A 16,151-nucleotide genomic window follows, 5' to 3' on the forward strand; every position below is an offset into this window, starting at 1 on the left:
GATTATCAGAAATAATGTGCAGCAGCCACTTGGCTTCCTGCCTGCAGTAGTAGAAGCTTGATAAACATTAACCTTGTCCCTTACTTCACCTACTTGAGAAGTCGATGTTTCTCCCCATAAGGCTGTACTGTTCTTTCCAGCTTAAAGACCTTTGGGTGGATCTTATCAGGAGTTTTAGCAGCGGGGTAACCTGTTAAAGTATGGAGAAAGCAATGGTACCCAACTCCAGTACTCTTGCCTGAAAAATCCCATGGATGGAGGAGCCTGGTAGGCTGCAGTCCATGGGGTTGCTAAGAGTTGGACACAACTGAGCGACTTCACTTTGACTTTTCACTTTCATGCATTGGAGAAGGAAATGGCAACCCACTCCAGTGTTCTTGCCTGGAGAATCCCAGGGACAGGGGAGCCTGATGGGCTGCCCTCTATGGGGTCGCACAGAGTCGGACACGACTGAAGCAACTTAGCAGCAGCAGCAACCTGTTAAAGGTATAAAGAGAGAATTTCTCTGCAGGATTTTCATAGTTAGATGGAGACAGACGGGGGAGCCTTTGTCTCTGGCTGTGTTACGTTGGGGGTTTGAGGCTATGCTGAGGCTGCGGTGTTGGATGGTGCCCACATGTGCTCCCAGCTGATGACCAAGCCTGGCCAGCTGTGGCCCCAGCACACCGGCGAGTCTGTGTTCCTCTCTGGTGTCCCGGTGTCCACAGCTCTCTTACATGTCGGTCATGCTTCATGCATGTAGGGGGATAATGTTAGTGGCACTTGGGAAGGTATAGAGGTCAAGGGGCCTATTGATCCTGAATCTCAAGGCTCTGCTGTCAGTCTGAATAACTCCTCTCCCCAGGGGGAGAAAGGACAGATCTGTGGGTGAGGGGAGGAGGGTGGTCTTTGTCGTGCTGTAGATGGATTCAGAGGAAGTAAGACGACTGCCCAGAGGCAATTCCCTGGTGATCCAGTGGGTAGGACTCGATGTTTTCACTGCCATGGTCCAGGTTCGATCCCTGGCTGGGGAACCAAGATCCCACAAGCCGTACTGGGGAGGGATGCTCAGCTCTGGCTGGGCTTTCTCACTCGTGGAGAGGAGCCTGGATGGGCGGGCGTGGCAGCAGAGGGAGTGGCAGGAGCAGAAGCAGCTCCACACCTGCTCTCAGGCTGACTTCATTCATCTCTCAGGCGGGAACAATTCAGGGATGGATTGAGACCCTCCATACCCAGCAGAGTGCCTGCGCTACCAGAAGGCAATTGTATCAACTCCTTCCTTGTTGCTTAGCTCAGGCTCCCTTTGTTCACATATTGTGGATTTTGGCCACCTGATGCGAAGAGCTGACTGATTGGAAAAGACCCTGATGCTGGGAAAGATTGAGGGCGGGAGGACAAGGGGATGACAGAGGATGAGATGGTTGGATGGCATCACCGACTCGATGGACATGAGTCTGAGCAAACTCCAGGAGATGTGAAGGACAGGGAAGCCTGGCGTGCTGCAGTCCATGGGGTCGCGACGAGTCGGGCACGACTTAGCGACTCAGCAGCTAGTGAGACAAGTTACTGTGTCACCAGCAGCACCCTGCGTTTGGCAGCTGACCGCGTGTCTGGTGCTCACGGCTCCTCCTGGGACCACTGAGGAAGTGGGCGCACACATGCCAGCAGGAGGCGGGGCAGAGGAGGTCCCGAGGTGGGTGTGTGAGGCTCCGACCCACCCTCCCGCTCCGATGGCTCCTGCATCCCTGGTGGCCCAGTCCTCAGTCTGAGCTCTGAGTTCTGCTTTCCAGGCGGGGGCGTCCTCACCTTCTCGTGAGCCTGTGCTCACGTGTTGCAATCCTGCACTCCCAAAGCTCAGTTGATTCATTTTCTCACTCTCTCAGCCAGTGTTTGTTTGTTTCTTTAGAGTGTCTGCCTCTTCCATCTTTGCTCAGTTTCAGCACCTTCCGGGTGCGGACGCGATGAGCAGGCCTTGCCCTGACGCAGGTTTCTTGGTCCTGAGTGTGCGGCGGTCGTGTGCACCTTCTGTATTCTGTGCCCTACGGGGAGGAGTTGCCTAATCCTCACAGTTTCCCACAAGGGTAGCTGCTGGGCTTGGGCTTATTTTACAGTGAGGAGATGGATACATAGGAGGGAGCTTATCCACGGCCATGCCTCCCTGAAGGCGCCCCATCTGCCCTGATCTCGGAAGCACACAGGGTCGGGCCCGGTTCGTACCCGGATGGGAGGAAGTGGGCTAATATGCCTGAGGGCTGCTTGCTGTGTGGTGTTTGGAGAAACCGGGGTTTGGACCCTGGCTGTGGGCTCTGGAGTCCATGCTGTTGTTTGCTGGCCTCAGCTGTCACCTGTTGGCTGAGTGCGCTGGGTGACTGATGACCTTGTTGGAGGTGACCCACCAGAGCCTGCGTGGGGGCATGTCAGAGACCACACTTCTCGTTTGTTTCTGCACCAAGGGCATCTCTGAGCCCAGAAGCAGTTGTCATTTGCTTGAAAGACAAAGATGGGATGAGATAGGAAATGTCAGGCTCAACTTACTCAGTTTCTCCTTCATTTTATCGCCAGCTCATTGCTTTGCTGCTCAGCCCTAAGAAAATGCATGAGAAGATTTCCATTGCCGGTGTCAGTGTGGGTTGGGCCTTGGCCTGGAAAAAGCCTCTCCTTGGGGCTTCATCCTGATGGGATGGACCCTCAGGCCCACTTCCCTGTGTCCTGGGGCTGAGGGCGGGCAGGAAAGCAGAGGAGTTGGGCGTTTTGCAGACACTCCTGGTGCAGAGTCCCCATTCCCTCGTTTCCCTTGTTTTCCCCTTCCCGCCTCTGCCGTCAGCTCCGCGTCAGCTCTCTGCTGCAGAGCGGACAGTGGGGTGGCCCGCAGCAGCCGGGACTGGGGCCTCCTGCACTGTGGTGCATCGGACACGTTAGGAGTGTCTGCAAAACGAAGTCTTCTGTTATGTTGTACCTGTGATCATATGTCATAAAATCCAAAAGGTTTTTTCTTTTTTTAGTTTCAGTGCTGGGATACAGAAGTGCGTTTGTTTCACACACTGCCCTTGGGGAAGAAACTGGAGCAGCTGGAAAAGAAACTTTCAGCTTAAAAACACTGTGTTCCCCCAAAAGTGATTATTTGAGTTGCGAAAAACAAGGTTTTTAAAAACTAGAAATGACAAAGTGGATCAAAGAAGGCGTACATTTGAAAGGTTCTGTGAAGATTTGTGGTGAGGCTTTAAAAGTTAAGCTCTCGGCGTACTTGTTTGCAAACTAACGTTTTGCTCCTGGTTTCACAAGTTGCACATCCGCTCCTGAGCTCTGAGCTTGTTTCCAGGTGAAGGCTGGTGTGTCCTTCGAATGGCGTGGGGGCGTCCGTTGCATCAGTCGTCTCCCTGAGGGTGTTGCCGTTTTCTTACTCTCGGAGACGTGAGGCTTGCTGGAGTCCTTCTCATGTCCTTCCATCTCTCCTCTGTCCTGTGTGTTGCCTGGAGGCGTTCCTTAGCTGTTCTAAATGCTTGACACTCTCTCCCATGGGATTCCTCTTCCCCCTTCCACCATCATTTCCCTGGTTCAGACTTTTATTTTTTAAAAATTTGGAATGTTTATTTGTTTATTTCTTTTACATCTCTTATTGTTTGGCCTGTACTTTAAGTCAGTTTTTAAAAACTGGAAATATCATTGATTTACAATGCTGTGCTAATTTCTGCTGTATAGCAAAGTGACTCAGTTATACATAGACATACATTTTAAAAATGTTCTTTTCATCATGATTTATCATAGGATATTGATTATAGTTTTCTGTGCTTTGAAGTGGGACCTTGTTGGTTCTCCAGTCTCTAAATAAAGGCTAGACTCTCAACACCTGTTTCTTGGATCGGCTCCTAACATCGTGTCCTGTCCCTTACTCTGCTCTTGATCCACTCTTCGCACTGAAGCCAGAATTTTCTCCTTGAAACGCAAACTAAATCACGCCCTTCTCTTCCTTAGAACCTGCAGTGACTGCCCGTCCCGTCTAGTAAAGGCCCAGCTCCATCTCAAGGATGCTCAGGGTTTGACTCAGGCCATCTTTTCAGCCTAATTTCATACTTTCTTCATCTACGTTATCTGTATTTCATATATTTTGGACCTTTAAAATCAATTTTTTTTTCATGTTCTTTTATGGTAGCTTGCTCGGTCCTTGTACTTTTCCTGTTTCCAATGTTATTAAGAGAGTAATAATTCCTTCCTCTTCATCTCTTCATTACTTTACCTGATTCTCAATTAAGCACTGTTTCATTATGTCCTAAGATTAATTTCATCACTTGGTTCCCTCACTAGATTACTGGTTCCTTGGGGATCAGACCATGTCTTGCTTACTCACCTTTCATCATTTTGGACAATGTTTTTTACCAAGAAGATAGCCGACAAATACGAATTGAATTAATTTAACGTTACCTTTCCCAAATTATTTCTTTGTATGTGTTCACTGAGACCCCACCAGGCATTGGAGGAGGCTGAGGATTTAGGAGATCTCATGGTCCTTGAAGGTGAGGGGGCCCAGCTGAGCGCTTTAAGGGAGGGCTTTTCCTTTCATAGGGCAGAGACTTGGTCTTTGTTAAAGGCACGTTGAATGAAATATGAAGTAGTTTTGGAAGGAAGGGAGATGGCTGAGCAGCTGATGGCTGATGACAAGTGAGAGCCTGCTGGGGAGGTAGAAGCACTCTGACCCAGATTAAGACCTTTCTAAGCTTCAGTTTGCTCATCTGTGAAGCCGGGAGAACAGTGGCGTCTCTTCCATGAGGTGCCGGGATGATTTAATGAGGTCACACGTGCGGGCTGCTGGCACAGTGCCTGCTGGACGGGGAGGCCTCATTCAGTGTCGCTTGCTGCACTGCTGTGGTTTCTGAGCATTTCCGAGAGCGGCAGCGGCCCTGGGAAGGGCTGTCGATGTCCTTACAGAAACCCCTCTGTCGGGGCGGGGACCCTCAGCACGCCTTCCTCCACTGCCGTCTTAGGGTGCTGTGTTCTTCACTGCTAGGGAACGTCGGTGAACGGGCGCTGACTTTCCTTCACAAGGCTCTCTGGAAACTCAAAGTAGTTTTGGAATTTTTTTGGCCATGCTGTGCGTCAGGAGAGATTTTAGTTCCCCTATTAGGGATCAAAGCCATGTTCCCTGCATTAGGAGCACAGAGTCTTAACCACTGGACCGCCAGGGAAGTCCCAGAATAACTTTTACTATACAAATAGTATATGCTTCTTTTAGAAATCTTGAAAGATATAAACAGAAAGGAAAAATTGTATATAGCCCTACATGGGCAAATACACACACCATTAATATTTTATGTATTTCTTTTGTATTGTTTTCTATTTTTTTAAAATTTGGATTGATCTTTGAAGTTACAATTTTCCAAAAATATTATTTTGAATCCTGACTTTCTGTATATCATAAAATATTTTTCATGCTGCAGATTCTTTATAAATGCCATTTTTAATGATTGCGTACATTGCATTATGTTTTTGCACCATAGCTTATCTAACCGTTACCTCATAATTGGCTGTGAGTTTCTTGCTAATCATTTATTAAGTCTCGATTCTTAAGATCATCCTCCCTTCTGGGAGTTATGTTGAGATCTCTAGAGATATTTACACATTTTCTAGGTAGTGTTTTAAATGGCTGGTTATGTAACAAGTTGACGGCTTCCCATCATTGCCTTTCGTTTTGGTAGAACATGTTTATAAATTTGAAAACAACGAGGGAAAATATTTGGTCTCTGGTGTACTTGAATGATTGCTTCTCAGGTCCTCCAACCCGTCACCACGTAAATTAAGTGAAAAGCAAGTAGAGAGGACTGCTGACGGGAAGCAGTTACCGTGGCTCAGCGCGAGTTGGTCTGAGTCAGTCAGCCTCACGTCACGGAGAGGCTTGTTTTCTCGGTGCACGACAGGACTTACTCTGCACTGCTGGCTTGGCGGATCATTAGTCTTGGTAGTGGCGGCACATGAGTGTCGCGGCCTTCGTGGTTGGACCATGGTGCTTCCTGGATGTGTCTGTGGGGTGAGGGAAAGCCAAGTTCATTTTTCTTGGTTGTAAGATGCTTCACTGGCTGGATATCACGTTTCATGATACCTGTGTGTTCTCTGTAATGTCACTTACTGAGGCCGTCTGGGCAGGCTGTCTTTCTTGGGCTCAGAAGACCCCTGGACCTCTCTCATCCCATGTTTGCCTCGTGCTCAGTGACCCTGACCTCCACCTGGACTCCGCAGCCCTTCTTCTTGGTCCCAGGCTTGAATCCCGCATCTTCTGCAGCTCCTAGGTCCTCTCTGACATCAAATCCCTTTTACTCTAAGTCAGAGATAATAAATAGATTAATTAGATTGTGGCATCCTTGGTCGTGTCTAAACATCTCTATCTCCAGGACCTTTAACTGTGCCCGGCGCACAATGTTACTTTTTTCCTTGATTTTTAAAAATTGTGGTAAGATAAACATAAGATTTGCCATTCTGTCTTTGTTTAATATTTACTTTTGTTTATTTATTGATTTGGCTGCGCCGGGTCTTCATTGCGGCCTGCAGGATCCTCAGTTGCAGCCTGTAGGATCCTCAACTGTGGCCTGTGGGATCTGGTTCCCAGCCAGGGAATGAAGCTGTGCCCCTTGCATGGAGTCTCAGCCAGTAGACCACCAGGGAAGCCCCTGAGTGTACGATTCATTGGCGTTGAGGGCATTCATCATGTTGTGCAGTCATCACCACTCTCTACTTCTGGAACTTTTCTTTTTTATCAAACAGACCCACTCCAGTACTCTTGCCTGAAAAATCCCATGGACGGAGGAGCCTGGTAGGCTGCAGTCCATGGGGTCTCTGAGGGTCGGACACTACTGAGCGACTTCACTTTCACTTTTCACTTTCATGCATTGGAGGAGGAAATGGCAACCCACTCCAGTGTTCTTGCCTAGAGAATCCCAGGGATGGGGGAGCCTGGTGGGCTGCCGTCTGTGGGGTCGCACAGAGTTGGACACGACTGAAGCGACTTAGCAGCAGCAGCAGCAGCAGCAGCCGCCCTGGACCCACTAAACATATTTCCGATCTCTGCTACCAGCTCCTGGTAACCTCTGCTCTGCTGTCTGTCTATGGATTTGACCATTCTCGGTACCTTCTGTAAGTAGAATCATAGGTATTTTTCTTTTTGTGACTGGCTATTTCCCTTATCGTATTGTTCTTAAGGCACATCTTTGTTGGAGCACAGATCGGAATGTTCCTCCTGTATGAGGCTGAGTCATGTTCCATTTTATGTACGTAGCGCATTTTGTTTATTTGTCCATCGACAGACCCTTGGGTTGTTTCTGCTTCTGGGCGGCTGTGAACAGCGCTGCTGTGAGCATGCTGTGCGGCTGTCCGCCTGAGTCCTTTCTTCTGGGTGGGTCCCTGGAGTGGAGCTGCTGGGTCCCATAGAAACTCAAGGCTTAGCTATTTGAGGGGCCCCACACTGTTTTCCGCAGTGGCTGCTTCATTTGGCATCCCACCAGCAGTGCACGAGGGTCCTACAGTGGTCTTCAGCATCACTCCATCATGTTTCTCTTTATGAACCAAAGAGAAGGCAAGTAATGCCCAGAGTCATCGTTAAGGGTGTTTTCTGAGTGAATGGAGAGAAGCTGCGATGTTAGCCTGTTAGCACCACCTTGCGTGGGTGTCAGAGTGTGGTGGGGGTGCTGGGGGGCAGGTGGTCCCCTGGCCACGGTGGGAGGGGGTGAAGCGCTTGGTGATCGTTGCTGCTTAGGAAGCTGGCAGGCCACCTCCGTGTCTGTGGCTGCTTCTGAGTCAGCACAGCGAAGACGACAGAGCTGGCGCCACGTGGAGGCCCTGGAATCGATCCTGAAAGCGTCGTTCAGACTGTTTCAGGCCACGTCTGTGCTTTTCCTCTGTATTCTCCCCTCTCCCCCACCTTCCTTCATCAGTTTTCTTAACTCAGATTTGGAAGAAAAGATACACTGGCTTGGCCAAAAAGTTTTTCCATAACATGTTACCGATTTTCCATATTATGGAAAAACCAGAACGAACTTTGTGGCCAATCCAATACTTCTTTCTCTTCTCTGCCTGTTTATAGTATCGTAACTGACCCAATGCACACATAGTTGTCTCGGATCATTTCTTAGGAGAGACCAGAACAATCAAAGTGTGAAGTCCCGATGTGCTGGTTTTCATGTCAGTGTTGAGTCCTGAAATGGCAAATGGCCTGTGGCCAGAAGTCTTGATGATAGTATTTTCTACTCCTGTAAGGAACAGTCTGGTTAGGTGATAACTAGGCTTTTATTAAAAATGTTCTGTTCGGATGATTTCTTCAGTTTCTCGGATGGAAAAAGCTCTCAAGTGTATCAGTTGCTCCAGTTTGGCCGACGTGATCGTTGGATGTTCTGGTTGGAGCTGAGCAAGACCCGCTGATGCTGCTGCATGCTGGCGTCGCCCAGACTCACACGCTGCACACCTGCCTCCCAGAGTGGTGGTGCTGGGGGGGCAGTCTTTGGGAGGCGACTGGTTTAGATTAGGTCAAGGGGGGGCCCTTCCTCCCTCTGTGCCCATGCACCTGAGGAAGGGCCAGGTGAGGCCGTGATGAGAAGTGGATGTCTGCAAACCAGGAACTGGTACCTTGATCTTGGGCCTCCCAGTGTCCAGAACTGTGAGAAGTAAATGTTGACTGTTCAAGTTAGGATCAATGGTGCTTTGTCACGGCAGCCAGAGTAGGCTAAGATGGTTGATTTTTAGTGACATTCATTAAGGACTTGTCACATCCCAGTGGCCCTGTCGTGTGGTTAGGAGGACTTTGGATTGATCCCAGGCTTCCTCGCGGCTTGGCATGTGGAACGGAGGTGAGCAGCCACCGTGGCCTTGACTTTCTGTGTCTGCCTCAGTAACACTGGGTCTCTGTTGTCAGGCCTGATCTGTGGGGACAGGAAGACTCAGCCAACTGGGGTTGAATCTCAAATCTGTTCCTGTCTGTATGACCTGGAGCAAATCATTTTACTGCATCAAGCTCATTAAATGTTTTTACCATGAAATAATTTCAATATAGTAGTGTAAAGAACAATTAAATGAATTTCCATGTAACAGTCTCCCAGATTCAGAAGTATCAAGATTTTTATATATTTACTTCATCTCTGGGCTTCCCTGGTGGCTCAGCTGGCAAAGAATCTGCTCACAATGCAGGAGACCTCTGTTCGATCCCTGGGTTGGGAAGATCCCCTGGAGAAGGAACGGCTACCCACTCCAGTATTCTGGCCTGGAGAATTCCATGGACTGTACAGTCCATGGGGTCACAGAGTGTCAGACACGACTGAGTGACTTTCAGTTTCTTCATCTCTGACTTTTCCTATTTGTTGAATTATTTTAAAGAAAAATCCCAGAGGCATCATTCCATTTCAAACCTTCATGCTTTAGTATGCATTGCTAAAAAAAACCGGACGTTTTCTAATAGAATCACAATGTTAATGTTATACCCCAATATTAATAATTATTTTTGGTAGCATTTAACACCAATCCACAATCAAATTTCCTAGATTGTCCCTGAGTTCATTTTTATCACCTTTCAAAAGGAGATGATAATGCCCAGACCCTCCCTCCAGGGCAGGAACTTTGTTTGTGGGAGGGTGTCTCATGCCTGTTTTGGGTGGCGAGGATTTGGAGTTCTGCTGTATACGCCAGGGCCTCACCTCTGAGGGGCCTAGTGTAGGATCTGGCCCAAAGCATGTGCTCTGTGCATGGAATCGTCCTAGTGATGCACGTGTTTCCTGGCGCTTTGTGCTAAGAACAGCGCTGGCCCGTGGACCGTAGCGTGGACGTGCAGGCTGCCTCAGCAGATCTGAGCTTGCTCTGTCATTCTCAATCTCTGAGGTTTCTACAGTTCTTCCCCTGGACACGAAGCCTCCTTTTCTGCCCAGCAACCATGTGTTCATCCTCTGTTGTCAGTTGTGAAGTTTCTACAGCAGATGTCATGTGTCTCTGAGGAACCGTGTCCCGGAGGGGGCCCCACATTGCAGATGCACATGAAGTTATGTGACAGTCCGTGTTCCTGGAAGCCAGCCCCATTCTCCCTGCTGCAGCCGTGTTGCCTTACCAGTGCAGATCACTTCAGGGAGAGTTAGCTGGAAAGCTCATGAGTTAGTGGTGTCCCTGTAGCCCCTGTTCTGCTCCAGAGGCAGGTGGCTGCCCGTCTGTCATCTCTAGAGAACAATAGGATTTTCCCTGACGGAGGAGAAGGCAAATGCACGTGGCTGGAGTCATGGGCTCGGCTGGAGAGCAGGGGTCTATAGAGACCGAGGGAAATAAGTGAACATGTGTTCACCCTTTACCTGGCTTCCACAGCCGGCCTGATACCCCACGTGGAAATCCTGCCCAGAAGAAGTGCCCAAAAGGAGAGGCCAAGACACAGACAGGGGAGGTTCCCAGCCAGAGACCCTGCAGTGAGGCCCACGGCCGTGCACATCCCCACTGTGTCTGTCCTGTTAACTGCAGCCAGCCAGCAGGACACCTGGGTACCATTCCTCCTTGGGTGACTTTGCAGGAGGCATTGAGCGTCACTCTCAGGTTCATACCTGTCTTATTTCAGCAGGGCTTACTGGGAGAGCATAGCAACACCTAATCAGGTGCCTAACCCATGAGTGCTCTGCCCAACGTAATGCAAGTTAGGTCACTTAAGTGCTCTTAGTGGGAGCCTTTTGGGAGATTCTGTTGTTCAGTTGCCAAGTCATGTCCAACTCTTTGCGACCCCATGGACTGCAGCACACCAGGCTTCCCTGTCCTTCACTCCCTCCTGGAGTCTGCTCAGACTCACGTTCATCGAGTTGGTGATGCCATCCAACTGTCTCATCCTGTCGTCCCCTTCTCATCCTGCCCTCAGTCTTTCCCAGCATCAAGGTCTTTTCCAGTGAGTTGACTTTTCACATCAAGTGGCCAAAGTGCTGGAACTTCAGCTTCAGCATCAGTCCCTCCAGTGAATATTCAGGACTGATTTCCTTTAGGATTGACTGGTTGGTTCTCCTTGCAGTCCAAGGGACTTCTTCTGCAACACCACTGTTCAAAAGCATCAGTTCTTCGTTGCTCAGCCTTCTTTATGGTCCAACTCTCACATCCATACATGACTACAGGAAAAACCATAGCTTTGACTACACGGACTTTTGTTGGTTAAGTGATGTCTCTGCTTTTTAGTACACTGTCTTGGGAGATTTACTGCCTGTAAATTGAAGATGATTTGATTGTTTAAAGAATTTTGTTTGTGCTGCAGATTGGCATTACTGTATTATATCCAGGCTGATTCTGGTTGCTTTCCTGTCTTCCTGCTCCCTAAGGAATGATGCTTAGACTCAGAAAACCCCTTAACCCACTAATACACATGCCTGAGAACTGGGCTGTCCCTTTCTGGCCGTTGTTTTGTGCAGTCTCTGGTCTGGGAGCTTGTGGCTTCCCTGTGCGGCCCCGCGTGCTCTGTGCCAGCCTCCCGTGCCCGCAGGCCCCGTGACGGTGGTCACAGTGTCAGTGTTCCTCCGCATACAGCCTTGCGTCCACCAGCCTCTGTTTGTAATCCGTTATCTCGTTTCCCTCTTGGTCATTCTGTAGATGGCAGGACAGGGCTCCCGCTCAGGTGCTCACCCCACAGACGCGGAGGAACCAGACCGAGTCCTGGAACCCGGCCTCACTGCCCGGCCCGAAGCTCCACCCCTGTGCTGTGCTCCCCTGTTCCCCCCGAGTCCTCCACCCTCCCTGCCAGCCGGGACAGGAAGCAGGCAGGCGTGGACCTCTGAGTGTGGGAGTGAGGATGCCACAGGCTGAGGGGCAAACACGGGACTTTTTTTTAATATAATTTTATTTATGTATTTCTTTACTTTTGGTTCTTCTGAGTCTTCGTTGCTGCTCAAGCTTTTCTCTAGCTGTGGCGAGTGGGGGCTACTCTCTGGTTGCGGTGTGCAGGCTTCTCTTTGCGGTGGCTTCTCCTGTTGCAGAGCAGGGCTCTTGGACTTGTGGGCTCAGTAGAGGTGGTGCCCAGGCTCTGGAGCACAGGCTCAGAAGTTGGGGTGCACAGGCTCAGTTGCTCTGAGGCATGTGGAATCTTCCCAATCCAGAAATCAAACCCATGTCCTCTGAATTGGCAGGCAGTCTCTTTACCACTGAGCCACCAGGGAAGTCCCAAACTTGGGATTTTTGACATGGCCTTGACTTCCCTGGTGGCTCAGATGGTAAAGCGTCTGTCTACAATGTGGGAGACCTGGGTTTGATCCCTGGGTCGGGAAGATCCCCTGGAGAAGGAAATGGCAATCCACTCCAGTACTGCTGCTGAGTCACTTCAGTCGTGTCTGACTCTGTGCGACCCCATAGACGGCAGCCCACCAAGATGCCCTGTCCCTGGGATTCTCCAGGCAAGAACAGGCAAGAACTGTTGCCTAGAAAATCCATGGACAGAGGAGCCTGGTAGGCTACAGTCCATGGGGTCGCAGAGTTGGACACGACTGAGCGGCTTCACTTCACTTCATTTGGGCTCAGTTTTCTCATTTGCAAAATGGGAACAGCGGTGCCTGCCTTCCGAGCTACCACGGGTTTTCCAGCAGGAAGCACTCTCGAGCTCCGAGGTGTCACAGAGTCTGTGAGCTTGTGTCTGGAGCCCCTTGTGGGTGACAAGCAAACTTCCTCTATTACCTGCATCCTCCCCTCCTCCCTCCTAGTGAAAGGCATGGGGGTGAGGTGTGGAAAACCACAAAGCTTGTCTCAAAAAGCTTTACTTTTAAATAAAAATATTGATTTGTAATTATTTGCTTAAGTATCTGTTATACAGACGGACTGTGCACTCCTTGGGGACAGACCCTGGCATTTTGCTTGGTACCTAGTAATTGCTGGAAAAATATTTGTTAAGTAATAAAATGTACCAATTCTCTAGTCCTGCCTGCCCACCCATCGACTTTCTTGAAATTTGATAAGGTTTTATTCTCTTGGAAAATGAAATCTCCTAGGAGATGGTAGCTTAATTTCCTTTTTATCCACAGACCCTTATGTGGAGCAGCCACCAGTGATTATTTAAACAAATTGAATAAAGCTTCTGGATTCTTTTTGTCTCTTGTGGTCGCTGCCCCTTTATTTCTGTCAGAAGATTGGACTTATTGGACTGTCAAGTATTGGGTTAAGAATTTTATTTTTGCTCAAAAAAATAGAGCAAAAAAAAAAATCACTCTCTCCTCCTTTTTCTTTGGTTTAATTAACCTTTATTTTTATTTTCTCATCAGAAAAAAAGGATGTGACACAGAGCCTGGAGAACTATACCTCCAAGTGTCCCGGGACCATGGAACTCCTCACCCTCCCAGACGGGCTCACGCTGCCCCCAGTGCCCTTCACCAAGCTGCCCATCGTCAGGTAGGACAAGCTGGCCGGAGCGCAGGAGGCGAGCTCGCTCCTAGCGCCTGCTTTGTTCTGAGCAGGGATGTAGATCTGCAGCAGGGTTCCCGTTTGTGGCTGCTTATGTACTTGGTTTGTTGTCTCGTGAAGTCTCAGCTGCTGCCTGTGAAGCGTGTTTCATAGATGAGAGTCAGACCAGGGCCATCACAGAACAGCTGTCGCCATGTTCCTTTCCACTGGCAGAGCCACTCTGGCCTGTGTCTGCCTGGTTCCGCAGCCAAGCCATGGCCTTTCTGCGTGATGGAGACAGACCAGGCCTCGTGGCACTTACCCGTGTCCGGGTGCCACTGTGCACCCCGGCACACAGGCCTCAGAGCGCCTCCACTCCCTTGCTTTGTGGGGCTCACAGGACTGTCCATGGCTGCTCTGTCTCCCAACTGGCTGCAAGCCCTTCCTTATTCCTGCGGACCCCCAGCCCCATACACCCTCATGAAAATGCTGAGCAGGCCGATTGTATGGCAGGTTTCATTTCTGTGCTCAGCTCCGCCTCCTGCTTACAGGGCCTTTCCCTCCCTTGCTCTGGCTGGCGGCATTCAGTCATCTTCCAAGATTTAGTTTAAAGATTATCTCTTCCATAAAACCTTTTCCCTGAGCCCCTCAGATAGAAATAATTACACCTTCTGGATAATTACCAATTGTTTCAGTGGCAAAGAGCAGAAAACCTAGTAGTGGATAGGAAATAAGAGGTTATTTTTTTTTATTTATTAAGAAGTTGGAAACAGGTGGCTTCTCTGTAATGCTGTCTTTACCTCATGATGACCAAACGGCTGTTGCAGGTCCAGATGACACATCTACATCCAGGATAGGATAAAGGAAGAAGGGCCAGGGCGGGGGCACCTATCTTTTGTTTACTAGCATAGCAAAAATGATCTTGACAGACTCACAGTGGACTTCTGCCCCAGTGTCCTTGACCAGGATTGCATCTTCTGGCCACTGCTGGTTGTAAGAGAGGTTGAGGAAATAGGGTTTAACTCTCCCAATCTCTGTAATGCAGGTCGGGAAGGGAGAAGGGGACAGAGTGGTGCTGGGTTAGCCAGCCAGGAGCATCTTCCATGTCCTCTTCCATTTCATTTATGGAATGTGATTATACACCTTCGCTCTGTCTGCAAGCTCCCTAGAGAGACCTTTGTTTTTGCAACCCTTAGGTGCTCGTGTGTGTTGAGCGAATGAACGGATCCAGCCATCAGGATTCTTTGTAAGCAGTCCTCAGAACATCTGACCCAGATTGTCTTAGGCACAGGGGGGTTTATGGCACATATACCTACAGAATCCAGGAGAGGGATTCAGGCAGGGCTGGAGCCAGGCGTCAGACAGTCTCACCAGCACCTGCCTCTTTCCCCTCTCAGCTCTGCCCTCTGCAGCCAGGCTTTAGTCTCAGGTTCTTGGTAGCATCAGGCTGGCAGCTGCGGCTCCCCGTCCTGCAGTGGCTGGGAGAAGAGAAGGTGCTGCCTGTGGAAGGAAGATAAAGCTTCCTTCTCCTGGGAGCTTCCACAGACACCCCTGCTCTCCGGCACTTCTGCTGAGTCATGGGCTCAGATCCGAGTCCCTGCTCCTAGTCCCACATTGGCCGTTTCCTGCAAGAGCCCTGCTTCCTTTTGATGGAGTTGAAGTTAAGATCTGGGTGCTGTGTGTGCGCCTCACTGTCGGGTTGCTGCTGCTCACGGTGGACAGAGCTGGGCAGCGTCTATTTATAGACACACGTTGCTCACCGCGTGTTCATGCCCATGGTCATTTCTGCATGTCTCTGTGTACTGGAAGCTGAGTTCATACTGATACCTAAACTCCAATTCCACCCAGCACCTAGGGGTCCTTCTAGTATCTGTAAGCCCTTCTCAGACAGGGGAAACCTGTCTCCCATTCACCTCAATCTGGTTGCTCATTTGGTCAGTTCCCTACTGTACTGGTTACCATGGCTACCATGTTGCCCTCCCTCCCCTGGGGAGCTCTGCCCCAGCCCCGTGGGCCCCATCACCCGACTTGGGCAGCTTTGACTGTTGCCCATCTGTGCAGAGATAGCCAGGAGATTCTCAGGTATGTCTCCCCTGTAAATAAGGTTGAGGAATTGAAAACCGAGAGAAAAGGTAAGCGGAGTTGTCCCATGGCTTTCTTACCAACATATTTTCTGTCATTTTCCTAATGAGTGTCCCACCTCTACTTTGCATCATCCTTATTAGCCACAGTATCCTGAGGTATCAGCTTTTAAAATACCAAACGTTTCCAAACGGAATCCCTCAAAATAATTCTTGTTCTGAAAGCGTCATCCCTGGACTTCTGCTTTACTGTTGGCCGCTCCATAGACCAAATACAATGTTATTAGTTTCACAGCAGTTTATGCTGAATGAGTTATGCTTTAGGTCACGTGCCTTGAGTGACTTTTTCTGGGTACATTTTATGGGCAGACATTTGATGCTGGACTTTGAGTTACGAATGAATGCTATGGCTGGCTTGTTGGGTTTCTTTTCTGTCTGACCATGCCCTCGGAATCCCTCTGCAGTTTTTAAAAGCCTTTCATGTGATCTGAGGTTTCTGTGCTTGAGTCGATGATTACTAGGATGACAGGTGACACCTCGTTTTTAGGTGGTGACAGTGGCACCGAGTAGAAAGCTATCTGTGTTGCGAGGAGATGGTGTCGTTTATCGGTGAGCACGCACAGACATGAGTCCATGCTGCCGGTCCAGGTTCAGCAGGGTGCTCGCAGCGGCGCTGGGCCCGGCGCTTCGTTCCCGTGCCTCCGCCCGCGGCTGTTGTCCTTCTTGCAGGGACTCGGCTCTCTGAGCCTG

General features: G+C 49.6%; 1 protein-coding gene across 8 annotated transcripts in view; it reads left to right on the top strand.

Annotated features, from left to right (window-relative positions):
* The window catches only part of TRAPPC9 (trafficking protein particle complex subunit 9), a 386,159-nt gene that overhangs the window by 64,667 nt on the left and 305,341 nt on the right, over window positions 1-16,151 (top strand). For all 8 annotated transcript variants that reach the window (XR_009740729.1, XM_061438516.1, XM_061438519.1 and 5 more), the window contains one exon: window positions 13,203-13,329. Coding sequence is in view for 7 of the 8 variants with exons in the window: in XM_061438516.1 (XP_061294500.1) it covers window positions 13,203-13,329 (127 nt within the window). In the remaining variant the exon portion in view is untranslated. The remainder of the gene's footprint in view (window positions 1-13,202; window positions 13,330-16,151) is intronic.

Source organism: Bos javanicus, chromosome 14, assembly GCF_032452875.1.
Source record: "Bos javanicus breed banteng chromosome 14, ARS-OSU_banteng_1.0, whole genome shotgun sequence".
Classification (NCBI taxonomy): Eukaryota; Metazoa; Chordata; class Mammalia; order Artiodactyla; family Bovidae; genus Bos; species Bos javanicus.